The following is a 24,280-nucleotide window of genomic DNA, read 5'->3' on the forward strand; positions in this document are numbered from 1 at the left end:
ACTTATTTATTTATGAGGACTAAAGAGACTTGGCAAGAGGCACTTAGGCACGCTGACACAAGGCTCCCAATTCCCCTGGAGTATTTAATATGACAGGCATCAGCTTAATACGAGGGATGGAGCCCAGAACTGACAACCCGAGGCACACAAAGCGCTCGCCTCCGCGGTGTAAGAGAAACACCAAGGAGGATCTGGCAGCCCCAGAGACTGGCACTGGGATCAGTGCCACTGGTGCTGCTCCCAAGGGACCACAGCCACCTCTGCCCAGAAAATTTGGGGTACTGCTGCTAAAACATGATGCGGTTTGTGTGGCTTTGGGACCAGGCTGCATCTGTGGGATGAAGGAACCCACATCGAAGCATCGGAGCTGAGACTCCAAGCAGCCTCCGGGCTACAGGGGACCGAGGGACCAGCAGCTGGTCCTGCCTACAAAATTCCTTCTTGCCCCCAGTTTTGGAGGTAGAGAAGGAACTGGAGGGCGATGGGTGTCTTGCTGGGGTCACATCAGCCTCACCCTCTGGTCCCCAAACTCACACAGGCACACCGGGAGCGGGCAGAGCCAGGGGGAGCGAGGAAGAGGAGGCAGCCCCTTGATGAGTAACGATAACACACCCCTGAGACTGGGACCCCGCTGCCTGCTCTTCCCTTTAGGGCTGCATCATCTGCTTCATGTCAAAATTCTGCAGGAAAATCAGAAAAAAGGATGGTGGTGGTGGTGGTGGAGGGGGGTGAGATCCGAAGGGCTGCTCACCGGAGCAAGGGCTGCGCTAAAAGGATCAGGAGGTGCTGGGCCGAGGGGGTGGGGGAAATGGGATAAAGCAGTGGGTCTAATCAAATCAGCTGAAAAAGCTGCAGCCTCCCCGGGTTAACCTTGCCAATCAGCGCAGGAGAGGGAGCATGTCTGCGCACATTAACGCGGGAGCGCGTCCTTGAACCCGCCACCGGCTCCATCCTCCCCCAGCAGGGCTGGTGCCCAGCACCCAGAGCCCAGCCCGGGCTCAGGACCCTCCTCAGGACCCTCTTCCCCATGGTTAGAGGTGAGCTGGAGGGGTTAAACCAGCAAGAGTTGGTTTAAAAACCCTGCAAGGAGACAAAAGGAGAGAGCCTCCCGCTGTCAGCCACTGCCCAGCAGCTGGGAGATGCATTACCAAGCTCCGCTAATGAGGGAGGGCACAGAAGTCACTTTAAAATAAATATTCACTAGGAATTACACGGGTGAGCTAAAGGGATTATCCCGCTGCCTTAACAGGTCCATAAACCAAACGTGAAGTGGTCTGAAAGGAGCGTTTGCCTTCGTTTTGACCCAAATCAACCCTTGGCATTTTTCTGAATTCCCCCTGATTCTCAGTTTTCTGAAAGAAAACCTGCAGCCACACACGCCTGAATTATACCTAACTGCAAAACATCGTTTCAGAACCAAAGAGGAGTGATAAGAAGTGCACAGGTGAGGGTAATGGGATGCTCCACAGGTGAGGATAACGGGATGCTCCACAGGCATAACACCAAAGGTGCATCTCCAGCCCGGATGGGATGTGCTGGACGCATGCCCACCCCACAGACATCTGCACGATTTTATTCTGGAGCCCACTGCCTGTATACCTGAATCAGCCAGTGTGTGCATTTCTAAAGGCAGCTATTTCTCTAAAACACTCAGAATTAATCTTTTAAGAACACCACAGGACTATGGGAAGAGAAGGAACACAAACTCCTTTTAAATCCTGCACAGCCACGAGCAGCAAGGTAGGGCCCTCCTGGAGCGAGTTAGGAAGGTGAGAGATGCTCAGGCTGTAAAAATACAAGAAACCTCCTACAGCAAGGGTCCTGAGCAAAACCCCAGAACCCTGTGTGGGCTCCTGCTTAACTTGGGGAACAGGAGAACCAAGCACAGTGGGAAGCTGGCAGAGAAAACAAAGTCCAGAAAAAAATCACTATTTAAAAAACTTGCTTTTATTGGTGGGAAGAAAAAAATGTTTGCAGCCTTTATGCTGTTTAAAGACTTCTTCTAGATGCTCAGATTTTTGGTTAATTTTTGGATTAGAAATAGCCATGAAAGCCTAACTCAGCAAAGCCTAATTTCACAGGAGAAATCATTATTCCAATTCCTGGGAAGCCTGGGCAATGGGAGTGGAAGTGCTGCCTGCCACCCACTGAAGGCAGCGAGGACAGAGTGTTTTAACAAGCTCATTTTAGACTCAAATACCAAAATATTAACAGCAAATAAAGGCACAGCTTTATATACACTCTCAGATGAAAAATCATTTCCCTAAATCAGATTTCTCCCCTCTGAAATACATGTTTTTATACACTTCCACAGCTACATTAGGAAAAAAAATTGACAGATAAAACTCAGGACTTCTGTTTTTAAAGAAAATAAATCTTCCCCTCCCTTTCCCAATGAACAATTTTCAAGTATTCTTCGGATATTGTAAAAGAAAGATAAGGAATGTAAATCCTCACTGACTTTCACCCACAAACAGCAACCTGAATCAATCCTCTGCAGCCCTGCACAAGCCTAGGAACATCACCCAAGCCTGCTCTAACCCCAAACCCTCAGGCTGTACAACAGACACAGCTCTATTTCCACTCCCTAGCCCTGCCAGCAAGGTGTGATGTTAGCCACAAGCACGGGAACCCACCCTGTGGACACTGACCCCAAAGCATAGGCTGGCAACATAAGCAGTTTCTCAATAGATAATTCAGAGCAACAAACATGCTTACCCCCACCAACAGCACCTGAAGCCTCACAGAAGGATGAACCACCTTCAGTGCAGGATTTAAATAGGCAGCAATCACTTTCCCCGTGTATATTAACAGGGAACACCTGGGGGGCTTGCTCTTGTTGGTTGCTTTGTGTGGCACCAGGGATGTGTGTGTGAAAAGGGAGGCTGCTGAGCCCCGTTCCTCAAAGCCTGCAGGCTGTGTTCAGCATGGGTGTCTAAATATCCAAAATATCCTTTACCTTTTAGAAAAACTCCTCCAGAAATCTGTCAGTCCACCCAGAATAACTCTGTGCCTCCCAGTTATGCCATGCAGCCTCCCAGCACCTGGAGCAGGATGGAAATGGCAACTGGGGAGCTTCAGGTTGGGCCAAATGAGCAGCCCTGCTTGGTGAGAGCACACAGAGCTGGTGTACAAGGCACCTCTGTGGCCGTGCCAGTGTCTGAAGGCTGAATTTGGGTGTGCAAACATGCTGATTGCTGATTTCTTTGGGCTGATGCGGGCAGCAAGGTAAGGAATTGCCATGCCACACCTGGGGGCAAGGGGATTTTGCTCAGGATACCCAGATGTGGAAGAGAGCTGCTATGGAGAATGGGTTGCTGTGGATTTGGATCATCCATCTCCTTCAGGAAATCCTTCCCTTTCTTGATAGGACCTAGAAGTTTGAAACCCTCCTTTTATTATCCTGCAAACCGTGCCCCACATCACCGTGACCCTGGGAAGGGAGAAGTCCCCAGGTCCCTGTGATTTCATGCAGTGGTAGCTGTCAGCAGAGCAACTGTGCAGCAGCATAAAATTCCCAGATAGACAGCTTCACTTGGTGGCTTTTCCCACCTTGAGTGCTCAGGAGACAATACCCTTCTCGGAGAAGAGGCACCGTGCTCCAGAGCGATGGTACATATTAATTTCTAAAAGAGGATTTTAATCATGCAACGTCCTCTGCAGTCGCACAGAATTTAATCTCATTGCTGACAGTGGGTGATGGGGGAGCATGTTAAGTGGAAAAGTTGTATTCAAGGCCTCCTGGCAGATCTGTGCTACAGGCGGTCCCCTGGGAGGACCAGCACAACCCAAAGTGGTCTCTCCCAGCCGACCACCCCTGGCCAAGAGCCCCTGATGTACTTGAGGCACTCACACGGCAGCGATGCAGGCGTGTTCCCAAACTTCTGTGCAAGGTTGGAGCACACGTATTAATACAGTTAGCATTTATTGAGGCTTACTTTACAAATATTGATTTATTAATCCAGGCAAGACCCAGGGATATACGCACATAATGCTCCCATGTTACAGTTACAGAAACCGAGACACACGCAGAAGAAAAAACCTGGCTGTCTGATTTACTCAAGGTCAAACAAGGAGCGCAGCCCACAGCCAGGATTAGTTTCAGGATGCTGAGCTCCCCACGCTCTGACTAGCAGGACGTGCTGTCCTTTTCCACGCTAGGTCTTCCCTCTCCTAATAAGATCTGCCCACGCGTAAGCCTCCGTTAGTGAGAATCTCGCCTTCGTTCGGTAATCTGGGGAGACAAAAATAAGCAAGAGCCCAAACCTGAAAAGCACAAGGTGTGAACTGGAACTGTCCCAGCTGCCAGCTAGACCCCCACAAGTGGGTTAGCATCTTTGTGCACACCTCCTGTGTCATCTTCAGTCTTGTCCCACTTTTACCAAACAGCTTTACAGATTTTGTCCAGTTAAACAAGTAAGCCTTAACAACAAGAAGGAATTGAAATAATGTGTTCTACCAGTTTTAATGGGGCTTTAGAGTTTATAAGAAAAGTTGTACTTGGAATCATGAAAAAAACATTTTTTTAAGAACCTTCTACCAAATAAAACTAACATTGTTTAGTGCTTGAAAGGCATAAAATTATTTTTTTCTGCTAAAATAAAAATACTTCAATAATATATTTGAAATCAGGTTATCCTAAGTGATGGCTCGAGCAGAATACAATCCCATAAAATCACTGCAGTTAATGGAAAAGAACGTATGTTTTCAAGCAGCATGCATCTGATGCCTGCTATCTGAAGAAAATCACCAGGTAAGTCACGCGATAAACTCCTGTAACAACTCTTTTGAGGTATTAGAATAGTTTTGGACTATATCTGGATAAAAATGAAGTAGGAGGCAATGGACCTACTAGGTCTTAAGAATGGTTAAGAGCAGAGGTGAAACCTAAGCTAATCTTCAGTCACTCCCTCATTTTGCTCCTAAAATCCTTGATTTTGTTAACAAAACTTGGGCAGGAAGGGTTTCTGACACATTCTGGTAGTAAACATCTCCTTTCCTAAATGTGCTATTCACAAACACAAATACAATTCTGTTTATTTTCCCCCTTCCAAAACCAAGCCCCATCGCCACACTTCTGGTGAGATTTCAATTGATTTTTAAGGAGAATTTGAAAAGTGAAAAGGCTTTTCAATGAAATTCTAACTTAAATTCACATGCACCTAAAAATTAAGAGTGTGAATGAAGTAGGTTAAAATGCTCTGAGTTAAATTAAATAAACACGCACAAATGTTGTGTATCTGGTTAGCAAGAGAACTGAATTTACCACGAAGGCTACATCTAGTTGCAAATGAACATGTTTTAATGGTTGTTAACAAACGGGAATCAACCCTTCCTTGGAAAAATAACTGAGAACTGGATTTAAATTGACTATTAAATTAATGAAATCAATCGAACCTATTGGCATCTCCCATTAGAGCCCCTTTTAGACGCACAGCCGGTGCCGGCGTGGTTTGTCCACGCAAGCAAAACCAAAATTTCTGCGGCATCCAAGTGGCAGCACAGCACCTCCCGAATCCATCCCTCCCAAATCCATCCCTCCTGAATCCATCCCTCCCAAACCACGCCAGACGCCGTGAGCCCTAATGCATGCACAGACCTCTCCCAGCCCGCGAGCATCCATTAGGATGCGGAGCCCACTAATGCGTCCTATTTTCCTGTATTAACCGAGCAAACGTCAAAAAGTGGGTCCCCGTAACAGCCTGACCCACTTCGAGAGTCCACTGAAGCCAAACTGACTTTTAGTTCTCCGGGAAAAAAAAAACACAAATTGTGCTTAAATAGAAAGCAACCAGTTGCAGCACCGCGGGATTAGGTGGCTGAACCCCTCAGCGGGCGCAATCAGCTTAGCGGCACCAAAGATCACAGCACGGTGAGCGCAGCTGTGACACTGAAGGGAAAGGTTGGCACGAGGCTGGAGTTTTTTTTCCTTTGATTTCCAGCCTTTTTCCCTCTTTTTCTCCCTCTCTCTGCAGTCACATCCCCACCGGCTCCGTTAGCGTGAGGGAATGAAGGAGGGAAATGGGGAGTGAGGAGCAATTTACATCTGGGGGTCAGCACGCTTACACGGCGTCGTTAATTCAATTAAATGTCCAAATAAAGCAGGGCTAGGGGGTTTCCCGACTGAGGTTAATTTTGACTTAATTCCCATTCTGCCTGCCGGTGCCAGACACACAGTGAGGTGACTTGCTGTGGGAGGGAGTGCTCCCAATGTCCTCCTGCCCTCCTGGCAGCCTCCTCTTGCACCAAAACTAAGGGAGACTGGGAGAATGGACTCAATTCTCCTGCTCACACCTACAAATCCATTGCATTATGTTCATCCCTTAATCTATCCACCATTAACTATTCTGTTTCTGGGATTTGGGGTGTTGCTTCCCCCAGGAAACCACGCTGAAGTCCAGGTGAGTGCAGGAATGTCTCAAAGCAGGTGAGGATCAATGCAGGAGTTGTGGGAATCCCTTACCCAGAGGAAACTGCTGGATGGACATGGCAGAAGGAGGAGCTTCTTGGACAAACCACTCCTGCACAGCTGGCTAAGGAAGGTCGTCTGATGTCCAGGCTGGAAAAACCCAAGCCTGTGCAGCTGCACTTTTGCACAAGAATTCCAGCAGAGAATTAATTTCTTCTCTTTTTACACAATAAAGACCTTTTTTAGTACTGCAAAGTCTTGAAGTCTTTAAATTAACCAATGCTCGAAGACCCAGGGCGCTTCCTAGAGCTACCACGTGCTCCTCTTCCTCAGCCAAGCCTTCCTTTGCTCTCTCCAAGATGCCAGCTCAACACCCCACTGCTGCTCGTTCTCCCCAGCAGAATATCTGCCTTCAGCACTTCTGCGTGTACACAATTTGCAAAGTGCTAGGCAAAGAAGCACGCCCCGAAACGGCAAACCCACCAGGAACGTCAGGAGGACAGATTTGCACATGTCAAGTCCATCATCTCGGGATGCTTTCAAAGTTTTGCTTTTTTTTTTTGTGGCTCTACAAAACACATCTCCGGGGCCATTATATGAATTAGTTGGAAAGGGGTGGGGGAGAAGGAGGAGCGCTTAAGAACAGCAATACACCCCTGTGAGGACATTGAGAAGCATCTGGCTCTGAGATATTAAGAAAGGGGAAAAAAAATTAATCATGCTGCCTGGGAAAAAAACCTGGCATCAGCACAGGCACCTTGTCATAAGGCAGATATTAATAATGTGAACCCCCAGGGAACGCGCCGCCAGCTGAAAGATCCGCTCGTTGGCGATCACAGCGCGGGCAGGTTTAACTGATGCCTTTTTGAGGCCGTTTGAATCTTGCTCTAAAACACTTAGGATTTTTTTCTGCAGCAAAACGAACCCTCAGTGCTCAAGATTAAAGAATGACTGCCTTACTCTCTCTTTTTCCCAGGTATCGTTGTGCATGAGGGAGGGCAACGCCGCACCTTGCTGCTCCCCAGCGCTATAACCAGGGCAGCAGCAATAACCAGAACTCCCATTTTGCAGAAAATTTGTTTCATGACCAAAACATAGCAAATTTCTCCTTTTTTTTTTTTATCTACCTTGTTGCTTCTCCAGAGCTGCAGAAATCGTTCTCGCCTAGTGCCTTGAAAGCAACCACGATAAAGGAACCAGTGATCTGCTGGCAGAGTGTTGCTAAAAGCACACTGGGCACCCAGGACACAACCTTACAGGTACTTGCTCACCTCCTGGACCATCCATGGCTATCTTACAGGTACTTGCTCACCTCCTGGGCCATCCCTGACTAGCTACAGCTCCAGATTCACAGGATACACACACAACCAACTCGCGGAAACACAGCACCAGCTACAAAATAAAGGTCTCAAGGATAAAATGATTGAAAAGCACCGAGTTGGATGTTTCCATGCTATTTGATGATGTAGGAGCTAACAAGCGGCTACATCAGATAGAACAGGTTGCAGTTGGCAGATCTAGATGGCAATTCCCCAGCTGGGGAATGTCGCTGCGGCATCCGCAGGTTGGAAGCAGCACACTCCGGCGTGTGAGTGGAAGATGACACCCCGGAGATAGCACCAGGTGCTGTCAGCAGCAGGGCACCGTCCCTCCAGGAACGCGGTGCCACCAGCAGTGCCACTATCTGCTCAGATCAGACTTAATTCTGCAGCCGGCTGGCTGGTTTCAAACCACCCTGTCCCGAGAGGGAACGTTTCCTGCATGGGGTACAGCTGTGATACATTCCTATGCAAATTAATCAATTTTCTCTTTCCCTCTATGAAAAGTCTCCCATTTCTTCCCCGTCACTGAATTCATCTCCCAATGGATGTGACAGAAAGCCACACTTGTAGGTTTATTTTTTTTTAACCGATCTGGTTGCAGAAAGGGACACGTTCAGCCCTGAGATGCACGCAGATAAAAGCCCCATTGATTTCAGTAGGGGATTCATGTGTTTGTCCTTCATCAGAAGTCCTCGGGAATGACCCCTTGCCATCTTCTAAATCCCCGGAGGCAGAGTACCTCCGCCGTGCCCCTCCGTGTCACCGCCTGGGGAAATGCTGAGCCACAATTCCTATTTCTGTGCTGGTCTCTGGTTTCTTCTCCCTTACTTCCATTCCCTCAGCCTTTCCATTTGCACTACCTGTCGCTCTGCACCTGATGCCAAGAAGAGCTTCTGGGGAAAGGGACAGCCTTTGCTTATCGCCTGATGCCTCAAGTGGCATTCGTGCCAGCTTCAGCCATAAAAATCAGCTAGAAGAGCTCAGGGCAACACCGAGCCCGTCGCTCTCCACGTGCTGCTCTACCGGTGTGCCCTGCTCACATACAGACGTAGAGCAACTCAGCACAGCAGTGAAAACTTGCCTTTTTTTGTAAATATTTTAAAAGCAAGATAAGTTTTTATTTTCGATTCAAGTTGTGCTTTCCTTTTTCCGCCTGACAAAATAAAATCTAAGAGTTTCTGACCATGTAGTTGTTCCTAGGTAAATTCAGAGAGCTGTTTCGTGTCGTAATTTACCTGTGCACAAGAGGAACACCTGGCAAAAAGGAAAAAAAAAAAAAAGATAATCTAAAACAGGTCAAAATGAATGCTTCCCGTGGTACACTCCAGTTTGCATCTTCTTCGGTTTTAGACTTCTTCCCAAGCCGCTGGGCTCCTGTGGCTTAGTGAGTTGCTTCCTACCAGCTGATGACTGCAAACTGACCACCTCCACGCTTCACTTTTCCATCCGAGAAGAAAAATTGATGAGCAGAAGTCACCAGAGCTCTGAGTTTTTCTGCTGCTGTGAAATATCCAGATCGAAACTGCCTTCACGGTCCGCATTAACCTCGTTACTTTGCAATTAGGACCGGAGGTGAGGGTGCCCGCGATCACCTCCTGTCGTACAAAACCTGAGCGCTCGGTTATCAAGCTATGAAAAATCGATCACCTGCAATTGCTGAGCCATAACTTTACAAACCTCTTCTGGGTTTGACCAGCAGAATTTAGATTGCAATGCTCAATTTCACACCACTTCGGAAGCCAAATTGCCGTGTAATCTGTGAGCATCGCTCGGAAATACCCTGACAATAGCATCGGGAATAGGGCATCGCGGAGAAGGCAAGCGGGCAGCTTCTGCGGATCTGGCTTCAGACTCAAATGTCATTTGCACGGTGTGACTGTGATTAAAACTTGAAGTTAAAAAGAAAAAAAGGAAGTTAAAAAGGAAAAAAAAAGAGCAAACTGAAATTTCCTACAGACAGGTGTCCCTGCCCCTGGCTAACCAAGCACCTACCAGGCTTTTTCTGTAGCACACTGCAGCCTTGTGCTTTCTGAAACGCTTCTCATCTTCCCTCCGTGCTGCAGAAAGTCAGCCACTCGCAGCTCCTTCCCTACCCTATCCCGTTTTGTTCATTAATCACTATCTCGTTTTGAGGGCCCTGCTGAAAGGGTGACATTTCTCATCTGTTCACCGAGCCAGGGAAGGAAAATGGCTCCAGAGCTGGGGCTTTCCTCCTCTCCATCATCTCCCGCACACACCAAGCTCGTACAGGAACGTGCCCAGCCTCTCCCAGCAGCAGGGACGTGCGGTGATCTCTGGTGTGTAGCTGCATGGCAGGAGGAGAAGCTGCTGGGGATAAGGCCACCTCCAGCCACCTGGTCCATCGCCCTGCCACCCCTCACCTGGAGCTGGCTGGGATGCATACATGCTGTGAATCAGACCTCTGAAACCAGCCTGGATAAAAATAAAAATATATAAAATACATATAAAAATATATGTATAACTAAGGAAGGAAATATCGCAGGGGAAAAAAAAATCAAAAGAAATTTGCAAACCATCGTGTTAGAGCATCTCATTTAGAGCAGCCACTTTTTTTTCGCAGGGCAAGTAATTGCAGTACTATCACAGCAGTTACACCCTGCACTGCAGGAGGTGACAACATTTTTAGGGGTATTTATTGTAAGCACACTAAATTCAGGACTGTACCCCGCAAATTAATTTTCAAGGGTGGCAAAAGTCAGCTGGCTGGAGCTGTTATTGCTAATAGCTAGAAAAGACCCACTTAATCACTTTGCATTTTTATTTGTGGAAGATAAAGAAACATTTCTTTCCCTAATAGTTCCATGCTTGTTTCATCTCATTTTGTCTGGGCTGCAAGATCTGTTTAATTTCATTTGATCGGTTTTCTCAGGGTCTTAGAACTACCATATTTTTATAATCTTGTTATATCCATGAGATAAAAAACAATTATTTGCCCCAGCATTTCCCAAATGGGAAACCAAGACAGAAAGAAATCAAGTGACTTGTTCAAGGTCACGCAGGATTTTGTAGCAAAACTGGAGAATTAGAAACCTGAACTCAATTCTTAATAAACCACGAGGGGAACTTCCTTGCTCAATCACCAGGGGTGCTGCAGGCTGGGACATCAGTGCTACTTTTTTTTAATAACATGCACAACTGCTAATGACAAGCAGCAAACTATCTCCCCCTTCACTATAACAGGGAAAATGACAGCTGCCAATGCAGTTTTGTTGCTGATTTCTGCCATTTATAAAGTTTTTAATAGCCTCAGGAACTCCGTTTTGCCCTGGTCTATGCTGGGAAGGAGCGGGGTAGCATCACCAGGGCAGCAGCAGTTTGGAGAGGGACAGCACCGACCTAGAGAGGAGGCTTTGGTGCTGAGAGGCAGTGAGGAAACCTCAACAGCAGTTATACACACGCACTGAACAGCTGCCTTGTTCGCTGTGCTCTGTCCATTTGTGCATTTGAAGCTAATGTCCTGCAGTGGAAAACAAGAGGTGTTTTCCGGAGGCAGTTTCAGGAAGGTGTGAGGGTGCACCTACCACTTACCAACACCAAAATACCATCAAGGTAAGCCTGCAAGCTGACCAGCCCAGACATCTCACCTAGAGCAGAGGTGTAGAGACCTTTTGAACGTTTTTGGCAAGTGGGACACTAAGAGATGCTTTCGGCTGATGCAGAGCTCACGGGGAGGAGGGGGAACGTCAAAGAGCCCCTGGCTGCATCCGAGCTGCGGTTTCCATCTCACTTCCAAGCGGTGTTGAAGTACATTGGCAGAACAACATCCATCAGAGATGGATCAAATGCTGACCACAGCAGGATTTGTCCTCTACAGAGGATACGAGCAGAACAGTTGAATCTGCATAAATACTGCATTAATAACAACCAGCCTGGGTGAAGATAGCATCTCGATATCAAGCACCAGGCAAACACCTACCTGCTAAGAGCTCGGAGAAGCTCCTGAGGTTGCTACTGCTGATGAGTACTCCAGAAGCACCAGGTAGGGCTGTGTGGACAGTACGGTGCTCAGGACTCAGGGTAGGACCTGCTGGCTTCTTCCCCTGGGCGCAGGGCTGCAGGTGACTCTCAAAGTCACAACGCAGAGCTGTGGGTAAGGACTGGGGGTCCCAGCCATCACTGGCAGATACAAACCCATGCAGAGGGAACATTCTGGAGGTCAGAGCAGAGAGTGTCTGCGTTTCTGAAGATCAGGTGAACCCACACCTGCCTCTGCTGGTTTCTCCACCACGACAGAGCTACCTTAGTGGTTATTTACGCTGCCCTCTTCCAGCTTTCCTCTCTCATCTAATGTAAACGTGCTATAAATACAGGCTTGGCGTAAAGCCCATCAATCCACCGCTCAGCTCCCCCGCTCCTAAAGGCCTTTCTCTGGACACGCTGTGATTTAGCTCCAAGTTCCTGTAAGTCTGAGCAACTTCTTCCAACCTCCGTCAGCACTAATGTGACACGTGCCCTTGTGCTACTTCCGAGACACCCGTACCTTGAGAAGCCGAATCCAAATTTCGGCACGACTCACGTGGACGTCGTTACGGGCGTCCTTCTTCTGCGGCTCCCACGAGCCCTGTAGGAGTTCCTCGGGGTTTTGGAGGGAGCACTGAGGAAAGTCACCCAACCCTGGGCATGCCACAGGACTTTGCCCTCAACAAGACCAAGACCTCTGCCCAGTGTCAGATAATCCGTCACTATAAGCTACTTGTAACCAAGCCAGATATTTATTGCTATTGATCTGCCTGGTCCCAGCGAAAGACTTTTGTTCTCCCAACCCGGGACTTTGACCTCAATTAAGTTATGAATTTCAATCCGATAGACTGCTCCACTTACCCTGCTGCTCTCCCTGACTGGATTAATTAGAATTAGCTAGGCTGGGAGTCACCCCGAGCGCCTCATGGATCATGTTATTTTAATAATAAATAAAGAGACGGCAGCAGCATACAAGGAAGGATTCTGAAAGATTGTTCATCCAAAAGCATCATTCAGAACCTGCCAATACTAATTTCTCCGAGTTTGATTACCTCATTTACTTCTTTTTATTTCTATTCATTAATTGAGTTTTATCCCCTATTACTTCAGCTCCCCAAATGTGCCCTTCCTATAAAGGAACCAGACGCACGCGTTGCCGTTCCAAAGTTTTATCGCTGCAGCTCATCAAAAGTAGAGTTAGCAGGAATGGAATAGTCATTAAGCATTTAATAATCTAATAGTGCTGAGAAAATATGGATATAATGGGTGGGGGGAGAGGAGAGGGACGAGGCAGCCCTGTCTGGTGCCCGGCGCGTGCGCTGAGGCCTCCTCACGGATGGTTACTTGGCTGGTGGACAAAACCGAGCGCCTTCAAGGAGGTGACATCCCACGCTGGAGATAACGCATATATATCAATTAGGGTATTTTCTGACAGCACAATAATGCCTCTGCAACGAGACCAAAGCGGGCTGAATACCGAAGAAATGTGATTGGCAAGGGGAAGTTTTTGAACTCGGGAGTCGAGGCCTGATGGTTACATTATCCTTATTACTTCTCCTTCTGTACAAAAGCAATTACAGACTTGAAGATGTCGGCTTGCCCAGGACGGAACCGAAATGGATTGTCTCAGCCAGTCATGTCACAGACACACTACGGAGTTATTGACCCATAAATGAACACTTATTTGTCATGCTCATTTTAATGTTTAATTGGCTGGAACAGGAGGAACAGATTTAGACGATGGAAGTTTACCAATTTTTCAAAGGCTGGAACGCAGCTTGCAGAAAGCCAGGTCCCAACCTGAGAAAACACAGCAGAAAGCCTCAGTGCACCTTCCACCTTCATCTAAGTTCAGGCTTTCATTTTGTAAGAAACCCTTCTTAGGACAGGCTGATTTATTTCAGCCAAGCTGAGCCTTGTAGCAGGAGACAGAAGGCCCATTTAAACGCGGGATGTCTAAGCTGGGACAACCAAGCAGTCTGTTAGGTAAGCCAGAAAGTTCCTGCAGTGTGGGATTTGCTGTTTTCCAGCAATGAAGCAGTCACCTGGCGAGATGCAGAGGGAGAAAAGCCCCGGCCTTTGCTTCCCTGTGCAGGTGAGCCCTCTGCTGCACATCACCCCAGGGATTCCTGTCCACACGAATTTCCAAAAGCCTTCCAAATGCATCCTCGCAGAGGCTATTAAATGCCACTGCTGGAGAACAAGAGGGAAGGTCCTTGCACTGACTGGTAACTGATTACAAAGGTAACAATTGAATAGGGATAAGCGATGAACTTGCACAGTTGCTGGTGATCACTCCAAGGGCTCAGTGCGAGGGCTTGGGTTGTAAAACACGGAAGCAAACAGGGGAAGCAGGCTGAGAGTGAAGCATCCTCTGCTACATCTTCCAAAGCAGCATAAGCAAAGCTGACTGTAAAATGCTATGAAGAGATCTCAGAGTGACAGGACACTTAATAAACAGTTAATAAACAAAAAGGAGGCATTAGAAAAAAAGAGAAGAAGTAAGAAAACATCATTATATTGCTTCATTAAGATTCACGTTGCACTTACAGCAGGGGCATGGAGAAGAGCTACTCCCATGTCTGGAAGAAACCATGGAGGAACTAGAAATGATGCAAGGAGGTGCAAAGTTACCGAGCGGCTTCCAAGCAGGGCACAATTAAACAGATTAATTTAGAATTAAACTTCTCAGTCTGACAAAGAAGTGATCAAGAAGGCTCAAGGAGGCTGATAAAGCCAAAAGCAGGACAGAAAAGGTAACCAGGGGAACAATTCCTGTTCCTCATTGCACCAGAACAATGGGCTACCGCATGAAATCACCGTGGCACGTGCAAAGCAAATGGAGTTCAACCACAGAGCTCCCACCGGCATAAAAGGCTGGGACTCACATAGGGACGAGAGAAAATTATCAAAGGAAAATCTAGGAGCACAAAGATAACAGCAGGGGTTTAGGAAGCCTCTAAGCCACACACTTTGGGTAAATATATAAAAATGTCTCTGTGCTTACCCTGTTCTGTTCCCTACACATTTACTCCTCCTGCTGCGAGGGACGTGATACTGAGACAGAAAGAGTCCTGTGTTGACAACTATAATCATGGATGCAGCAATGAGATACAGAGGTTGAGAGGTGGAAACCTAAATTAGCTTTGCCATTTTAAGTGCCAGTTTGCCACTTATGACCCATGGAGTCAAGCAGCAGCTGTAAATTAGTAAAAATCTTATTTAAAATCTTTTAAAAAGAAAGCACAAAGCATTACTGTCCCAACATCCAAAGTGTTGGGATAAAGTCAGTCTTAATTAGGACTAGGAAACTAGTAAAAGTTCTTCGCCTCAAAGCCTGCAAATTCAGCATGCCCCAGTGATGTGCTCAGAATTTATTTATTTATTTTTTTACTTTAAACAAACTGGGAGAGATAACCAACAACAGCTGAATACAAAATGCCATTTGGGAAGTACACCCAGACTCTCCCACATTGAAAACTCCTCAGAGAAAACCAGTGGCAGGACTTAGCTCCTCCAAAACAGGGAAAACTTCTTCAAGTTTTCTTTAGGAACCATCTCCCCTGAGCAGAGGAGCTGGCTGCTTGGCAAAGGCTGTTCCCCTGGCACAGAGAGCGATGCCTGGGATGTAGGAAATGAAGCAAGGCTGCAGACCATTCCTGTGGTGATGTGTTCACCTGCAAAACCAGCTCGGCTGCCACTGGTATCCTGTTTGTGCAGCTCACCAAATACCTTAATGAGGGGCTAAAGCATTTCCAACAATGACTTCAGAAACGGCAGGTGCTTATTTCGAAGATGACCCTGGGACAATGGGGCTTGGGACCATCCCAAGTCCTTGCAGGGAGGCAATTCAAGGTAAGGACGTTTCCTGCATCTGCAAAGCCATGTACAGACAGTAAGGAATAAAACACACGTTTCTCCTCTGCACCAGGATATAACAGGCAACAGAGTGCCACCTGCACCCATCTAAGAGCTACCTGCTGCTGGCCTGGCTCCTGGGAGCACGCAGACTGCAGCCACCACACTGCACAAAGCTGTGCTAATCAGGCACGGAAACAGGCACAAGGTGTCCTGATGCAGAGCGTGGTCACGCTTCCTGAGCCTGCCCGAGATAAAACTCCGTGCCTGGTGGCAAACTGCATTCCTCCTGCACCAGCACTGGCCACGCAGAGTGCCTCCCTCTGCACAGCAGAGCCCTGGGGACAAGGTGATGCCCACAAACTGTGCAATCCCACAGCAATTCCCTAAAATGTGCTGCTGTCCCTGGGCCCTCGATTTAATCCCTGCATTTTGATTACCCTGAAAGCAGCTTTGAGGGTAAAACAATGCAGACTGCCGCTTGTTTTTCAGGACAGGCTCCTGGATTTCACTTCTTCAAACGCTGCTTTTGCACGGAGAGGTTGAAAGGACTGCGTGGATCCTGAAATCACTGCTGGAAGCACACAGAAGCAGGCTGGTGAGGCTGCTTTGCAGGCAGTGCTGCACGCGCGCTGCCGGAGCAAGGGTGCCAACTGCTTTGCTGCACCAGCAACGAAGCAATGATTCATGTGTCTACAGGGAGCAGGAGAAACAAAGGCTGTACATGTCAAGCTGGAAGATGGGAAGAGACAATGCGAAAAAAAAAGAAAAAAAATCAGCATGCACAGGCAGAAGGAAACATCTCCGTGTCCTTACGATCTGGAGTTTGTGTTGATGAGACCTGAGGTGTCTTCAGAAGCACGAACCAGGGACGAGTCTCCGCATCCCCCGGCATATATTAAGAGCTGCAAACATTTTGCAAATGCTTCTGCTGAAAGGGACTTTTCTCCCAGTAGGTAAAATCAGCATCTGCTGAGTGGTGACCATTTAACATTCAACCTGCTGCCAATCTCCATTCCACAGAGGGACCCACAGGAGAGACATGGAGCGGTGCCACTTCTAATAACTGTGTGACTGGCACCATGTCAATGCTTTAATGTAGAAAGCTACCCTCTGTCACTAAGCAGATCTCTCCTTTCTTTTGGCTAATGGATTTCACACCCATTGGCAACAACGTCAGGACTGAAGGGGTGTAAGCCTGCAGTCTTCTGAGATCTGCTTGGCAAAGCCTACTACTGAGGAATATTGAGATAGGGACTGGGGGGGGTTATAAAGAAGGAAGAAAACTGTTGTGGTTAATAATTCTGCTCTCATTACTCGTTGCCTTGCCTTTCATCTTTGTTTAGTTTCTTCATCCATTTGCCATCGTGCTTCCTACTGCAGCGATGGTCACTTCAGCAGCACCTGCAGCAGCATTTGCTTGCGGCGAGCGTAACGCCGCCAAACCTCTGCAGCACTCGTCAGATCCAGGAGAGGGTCCTCATGGCTTTACGAGCCAAGCTTTTAGTATATTCAGGGGAAAATTTATACCAGGGCCATTAACAAAAAGGGCACAAGGCTCAGGTATTTTCCTTTTTAAATCTGATGAGGTTTAGAGAATGGCCCTAACAGCAGAGTACTTTGGTGGCTGGCACCTTACCTACAGCGGTGTTTGCTCTGATAGGTGGTGGGGGCTGCACGGACACAGGCACATAGTCAACAGGGAGGGGAAAGCTGTGCAGGCACAGCCTGGGACCTCTGGTTCTTCGTCAAGAACCATCAAGATGCCCACACCAATTTCCTCAGCGTCTCCCTACAGAAAAACACAGGCACGAAGGCAGGGAGGATGTGTGCTGGCTGATACTGGCTTCACTTCCAAATGTTGCCTCCAACACAAGACCCACACAGACACCGAAGCAGTTCATTTTCTTGCTGTGAAATCAGAATGAACGTAGTTGAAAGGAAAAATAAAAAATACAGGCAGTGACTTGCAGGCAAGGAGGTCTGACTTTTTCTCGCTTCTTTTTACCCTATGCGCACAAAATCCTTCAAGAGTCAGGCAGGAAAACAGAAAAACTAAACAAACAAAACCAAACCAACAGACCACCAATCTTGGCAATATTTGACATACCCATAATTTCTACTTCACTTTTAGCTAATGGTGGAAATTAGTCTTTGCACAGTTGATAAAAATCAACCTGTCTCTGCCGGGTTAGCCCCATGATCTGTGGCCCAGCAACTACCTCTAGTACAATTGATTTTCCTTTTTGGCAACCAATAGGCCAGTCAATAATAATGTTGTTTGAGAAGGATTGAGTCATGAGGGAGATGAACCCTCCCTGCCATTTATTATGTTTGTATTGTCTCCATTTGAAAAGGTTTTTTTTTCCCATGAAGACGTGACCGAGGGGACAGCCACCCCACGTCCCGGTCTCCAGAAGCTCTCTGACTCACCAGGGTGTTCGCATGCAAATGGAGACGATGGTAGCTGCTGTCTGCTAGACGTTTGTGGAGGGGACTGGGAAAAAAAGACAAGCCAAGGAGGCAATCACGCTCCTCTTGCTACTCTTGGAGGAAAAAATAGCAAAATTAAACCCAGCTAGCTCCAAATCACAAGCTAACAAGCACGGCTTCAGAGAGCTGTGCTGCCTTGGGAGTTAGTACAAGATGCGGATGCAACATCAGCATTGGCACCAAGCAGCAACCAACTCTCACTGCAGGCAGCCACAGGCACACGGTGCCTTTCACTGAAATGACAAGTGTGCACGAATAGTAAAACAAAATCCACACATACCAGCAACAGACTTCCCAACCTGGCAGATTCCACCTTTGGTTCTCAAGTTTCCTCCCCAAACCCTTGAGGGTCCGTGGGTGACCCATGGAAAGCTTACTGACAGCAGCTCTGAAGTCTCTGTACAGTGATGTGCCTCTACTGAGGACGTGAAGGGTCAGCAAATAAAACAAAAACTGTTGTTATAACTTTTTTCAACCCTGAAGTACTGTAATTAGACTGCAGTTTTACATGTACAAATGATTTCCATAACATCAATAAGCTGATTAATAGAACTGCACGATGATGTGGTTTAAGTCATAAAACAGAGAAATATTTGGGCACAATTTTAACTCAGCAGCAACCCAAATATTGATTCAGACGTAGTCCTTAATTACCCTGTATGCTGAGTGACATGGTCCCACCAGCAGCTAACAGCGTTTAAGACTCATCCATGTGGCCAGGTCGAGTTGAAGAGCTTTCTCAGAGTAAGCAGAGTAACCATTCCAGGACAGGTACCCACGCTTACCCTAAGGCATACCTTCAATGCATGGATTATTCCAGAAAACAAAATTACACACAAATGCAAAAAAAAGTGCCTCCACAGCAAGACCAGGATGAGTCTCAAGTCTCCTGTTTTGACGTTGTAGGTATGAGATAGTATTCATCATTTTCCCTCCCACTGGACAATTGTTAGAGCACGATGCCCTTCATCTTTCTTAAAACAGCACTCATATTTTGTAGACTTAAAAGCTGTGATGCTCCCTGCACAGGACGACCACTTACACGGGGCTTTTGTGCCAGAGCAGCAGGAGGAGACCAGAGTTGGAGGCATCCAACCCTGCCCCAGGAGCACTTTTCCACAGCACGCATTGCAAGGAAAAGCTGTCACAACTCAAGCTTCAACGGGGGAAAAAAGGTTTCCCTTTGTTGCTTGACCTTCTGCAAGGAAAACTTATTCATGTCTTGATATATTTTAAAGCTAGAAATTGATATTACAGTCATGTTGCCCGAGCTGCTTTGTAACTGCTGGGTTACAGATATGCTCCCCTTCCTTCCACGTCATCGCTCAGCTAAAAGCACACACTTCAAGCAAGCAGAGCTTGCAGGAGGCTGTTTTCAGACCGATCCCTGAGCTCTGGGTACTTCCCGCAGAGTCCCAAAATACCCAACCACCACCCACTTCGAAATGGCCCCTGGCTCTGAAGATTTAGGTAATTCACTCACACAAACGCCCCTTTGAAACTGCAGCACCACCATTTAAACCAAAAAACACGGTGCAGGATCGTGGCAGTCCAGAAGCACAGCACGTGGTGATTCCAAGACCCGAAGCTGTTTTGAACATGCCACAAGAATGAGCGGTACTGAGGTGGTAATGGAAGGGTGTAAATCTGTCAGGCTGCTGGACTGATTTTTAGAAGCATGCTAAAACACAGGTAATTTAAAAAATAAACATCAGTCTGTAAGATCTCTCTCCTTCACTATCTCACCCTCACAATCCCCAAATTTATTCTCTCTCCTACACTGCCTGCATTTGGGTGCAGAGATGGGAAAGCACCCAAAAACTCGAGCGGGTGGCAATTGCAGAGGCTGTTGGCACACCGGGCTGGGGCAGCCTGCGAAGAGAAGCTCTGCTGAGAGCACGTCGGGCTGAAATAATTGCACCACTGATTCAAGGCACCAGAGATTCCCTTACACCCTTCTTTATAGCCCTGACATTAACTGATGGAGCTTTTGGTAACGGGTAAGAGCAGACACTGCAGCGTTTATGGCCTGTTAGGAAGCCAGAGTTTTTCCCTCTCCCTTTTTTCTTTAGGTTGCTCCTCACAGAGTTCTTCCTGCTCCTTCTCTGGATATGAATTCTCACAGGGGAAAGGTCAAAATGAAAAAGAAATAAACATTGGTTCACAAAGACTTGAGATGTTATTGCAATTCATAAATGGTTGAGAATAAAAATGTGTCTGCCTTCTCGGGGAACACACCTACGTGCAAAACCAGAACCTTTATAAAAATTCTCCTTTATTACCTTGGTGGAAAAAAAATCAAAGATTGATTTTCTTTTTATGGCTATTATTAACCTTTTGTTACTGGCCAAAAATAATCTGGTTGGAAAATGTGCAATACATCAAAAAAAAAGGAGAATTTAACAGAAAATTAATGCTCAGGGAAAAATAAGATGATTCTTCATTCAGCCTTTTCTTCTAAGAGTCAGCCCTTACCCCCAAGAAATGAGATAAACATCAAAAAAGTGAATTTTCAGGCTGCTGCCATGGTACAGCACTCCAAACCGAACCCACTCCTGGGCTGTTGGGTTGTTGGCTCCTCTGGAGCTATGCTTCCTAATACACATCCCATCTGCAATTCTGCTCAGACAAGGGCCAGAAAGACTTTTTTTTAAAACAAAGATTTTGTGTGTAAGTACTAACACAGCTGTTTTTAACCTATGAACATTACAGGTCTGCTGAGAAGCCTGCAGGCTGAAAATGTGGTTAAGGTTGTACAAGTTCCCGAGGTGCCTGTCGCAAGGCTGTTTAAGCCACTGTTGGTAAGAGCTAGCAAATTTGTTAAGAGGTGCACGGGCAGAAGAACAAAGGCTGCAAAAGCCAGGCTGGTAAAGAGCAGTCAATCACAATTTGACAGAGATACGTTGAACAATTATTTCCGAATACAATCCCACTTAGACAGGTCAGCCCTTCGTTACAAGCTGACAAAACGAGGAGCAGCTTCGAGCTGGCTGGCCAGAAGGCACCAAGCCCTTGCTAAGCTGTTGCTGAAGCAGTGCAGTTCCCAGCCTGGCGTATTAAGGGATGCCAAAATTGCTGCCAGTTTACCTCTGACGCTTTTGGATGCTCTTCTCTGTGATTAATGGTGTGAAAGAACTTGCTGTGGAGTCTTGGAAGAATTCAGAGTGTGAAATGTTTGGTCAGGAGGCTACGTAACATCGCTCAGGTTCAGCCTTTCGTTCCTTACCTGGCTGTTAATGTCGGCAGCGTGCTGTAACAGTACTGAAACGAGCTCCTTGTGTCCTCTGTCGCATGCCCAGTGGAGCAGAGCCCTGCCCTGCAACATCCGAGAGAAAATTATCAGAGCGAGCCAAAAACAGCCCAAAAAAACTAGTCATGCTATGAAGTACTGAGTACCAGGAACAAACACAAACAAAATAAAAGGTACGTAACACACTGGTGCTCCTGATCTGGACTTGAAACCCATGTTTCATTGGGAAAAACTTGACCCCTGTTTTTCCCAATCCTACACAAACCAGCCCCAGACCTTCGGAGGTGAAAGCAGTTAGATCAGCCACTGCCTGGCCATAAATCTCTCGACAGAGCGGCGGTGAGCAAGGTGAGCAGCTCATTCATCTGCTAACGGGAAGCACAAGCCAAGCTTCCCAAGCTGAGTGCCAAAATCTGCAGGTGGGGCAGGAGACACCTGGGGCTGGAGCTCGCCCTCCTCCTGCCGGGCATTCTCCGGGAGCAGCGGAGGCAGACCATTATTTTGAGGGAGGAAACGTGAACTCAGGCACAAGGCATTAAGCTTTTTAACACACTTTTTGACCCAGCAAGTAATTAATTTTTTGTAACGCATAATTTTAATGTTACACTAATTAACCCTGAATCAGAATGAATTCTCTGACAATGACTTTCCGCGGAAGCACCGGTGACATCCATGGGGCCATTTACTGACGGATGCTCTTGTACTCAACACCACAATCAAAGTCTGAGAGGGAGGGAAAGAGTAAAATAAAATAAAAAAAGTAAACATGGAAAGATCTTCAATTTCTCTTTAGCATCCCTAAGTCCTACCCGGGCTGGTAATTACTTAAAAATAAGGATTTCAGTTGGGCAAATAATAGCAACTTCTTTATGCCAGACGTTTATTTCAGAAGCAAGAAGCACGACCTGCAATATGCACGGTAACAGTCAGTACTTCCAACTGCTTGCTCCACTTTCTTTATACGTGCATACAGGAACAATATCAAAATTACATAATTGCAATTTTTGTGCAGTTTTGGGGCAAAATAAAGCCATTTCTATCCTTTCGATGAAACTCAGGTTATAGTTTTGTGGCTCTAATCTGTTGTTTTGCATTTGGCTCCAGCCAAACAGGATCTTATTTCATGTTATTGGTGCTGAATTTGGCTGAGACCGATGAAGGAAGACCAGCAGCTCAGGAGGAACTGGGCTGCTGATTCTGTGAACTCAGCGATGCTGCAGCAGGGTGCAACTGGTCCCTTCCTACCACGCCGGACATCTGGTTCTGCTGCAAACGTTGCCTTGTGAACATGACAAGAAACCGAGGCCCGATCACCCACAGTCATTAAAAATCTCCTTGTGCTATTTGCAGGAGTATGGATTTCAAGTCTTGGGCCAATTCCACTTTGGATAATTACACTCTGCTTACCTATATATTTTCTCTGCAATTCTAAATGGGTACAATATTTTCCAATTAGTGCCTTCAATGGCTCTGCATTGTAATCGTGCGCTATTAAGCAGCTGACACGTTCCAGCCCAGCAGCGGCTGCACCCCTGCAGCGTGTTATCTCCTAAACACTGGGTGCTGGGGACTTCAGAGACCTCCTCTGCACAAGCACACCGTTTGATACGGAAGTAAAAATACCTGCAGAAGAGTCTCCACTTCCTTACGATAGAACAAAAATTGCTGCCAAGAAACTTATGTTTAAAACCAGAAGATGCTCACTGCTGTTTGCATAGAATGGAGCAAATTAAAATCCTCAGTTCTAGCTACAGGTAGTTAAGACAGCTGTACAGCTACAAAGCCGACTTGTTTCCCATGTCCTCCTAACAAGAAAAAAGCCTCGGAGATGAGCCAGACGTCAGCTGGATGTAGGATCTCAGCTCGCTGTGCAGCACAGCCATCACCTACCCACAGCGCAGAATCCTTTAGCCTTGCCCAGCTGTTGCTTGCTATCAACATGTGTCTGTGTGGTTAAATGACAGGGCAGAAATGCGGAGAGCCACAGACTGAGCTTTCCCAAAGCACTTCCCATACGACTATTTCATTAGGCAGTAAAAAACTCGGACCGACAGCAATAATTTTGCAGGGGAAAGCACTGCAGGGGTGAGGTCTTGCCCAAACGCAGTCAGACACTGAGGTGCTCGCTCCCTGCAGCTCCAACACACACCAGTTGTTGCAGAAGTTACGTGGAAGGCTGCATTTTCCCCTGCCTCTGAAATATTTAATAAAATAAAATAAAATAAAAGCATAAAAATAGCCCCAGTGCACTAACCCTGCCTCTTAAATCTTCTGTGCTTTGCCTGGACAGCCACTGCCAGCTTGGCCAGCTCCCGCAGCAGCTTCTCCAGCCAGCAGCATATCAATTTTGCTCAGCTCCAAGTCACAGGGTGTTCACAAACAAAGCACAGGACAGGGATTTGTCTCGGATACACTGAGCCTCGGCAGACGAGCGGATGGGAATGATTTTCACATCAATTAGCCTGTGCAGAGAAAGAGGAGAACAAAGCCAAGCCCGGCGGATACACCCCGATATCAGGGTGTCCTTCTAGGTACCACGTTTGCAGCTGGAATGGTCGTACACCACCGGCAGCTGCTCCAACCTGGAGCAAGGATTTTATTTCTGGTAATTAAGGAGAGAGATGTGTAAAGGCTGAGTCCCCTTCCTGACACCGGGGAGATGGTGAATGGGAAGGCAGCGGTTGCAAAAAGCCAGGTGAAATTCAGCTTTGATTTGGAAGTCAGTCACTTCCAGAGCTGGGAAACGTTCAGGGAAATTCTTCCTTAGCAGCCCAGAAAGGCGATGCTGCTTTGAACCCATTTCCACCTGCCCTCGGCTTGGCAGGCTGGCAGCAGCTTGGCACTCGCTGTCTCAACGGCATGGGAACCGGGGCCCAAACGAGCAGCATCCAGACGCCTTTTATCATTAAGCTCTGGCAAGGGCTTAAATGCTGCACACAGGTAACATGTTTGTTTATTGGGATTTCT

General features: G+C 47.1%; 1 protein-coding gene and 1 long non-coding RNA gene across 4 annotated transcripts in view; both read right to left on the reverse strand.

Annotated features, from left to right (window-relative positions):
• ACBD6 (acyl-CoA binding domain containing 6) overlaps nt 1–24,280 on the reverse strand; it is a 72,299-nt gene that overhangs the window by 13,778 nt on the left and 34,241 nt on the right. For 2 of the 3 annotated variants that reach the window (XM_068689980.1, XM_068689981.1), the window contains exon 6: nt 21,290–21,379. In XM_068689980.1, the coding sequence (XP_068546081.1) occupies nt 21,290–21,379 (90 nt within the window). Of the gene's footprint in view, nt 1–3,934; nt 4,235–21,289; nt 21,380–24,280 lie in introns of those variants that run through there. The other variant, XM_068689982.1, reaches the window with a different exon arrangement.
• Nucleotides 8,322–21,283, reverse strand: LOC137860127 (uncharacterized). Its single transcript, XR_011098746.1, has 2 exons — nt 9,724–21,283; nt 8,322–9,619 (listed from the first exon to the last, which is right to left on the reverse strand). It is a non-coding gene; the product is annotated as an uncharacterized lncRNA (long non-coding RNA).

The sequence above is a fragment of the Anas acuta genome, chromosome 8 (genome assembly GCF_963932015.1).
Source record: "Anas acuta chromosome 8, bAnaAcu1.1, whole genome shotgun sequence".
In the NCBI taxonomy this organism is placed as follows: domain Eukaryota; kingdom Metazoa; phylum Chordata; class Aves; order Anseriformes; family Anatidae; genus Anas; species Anas acuta.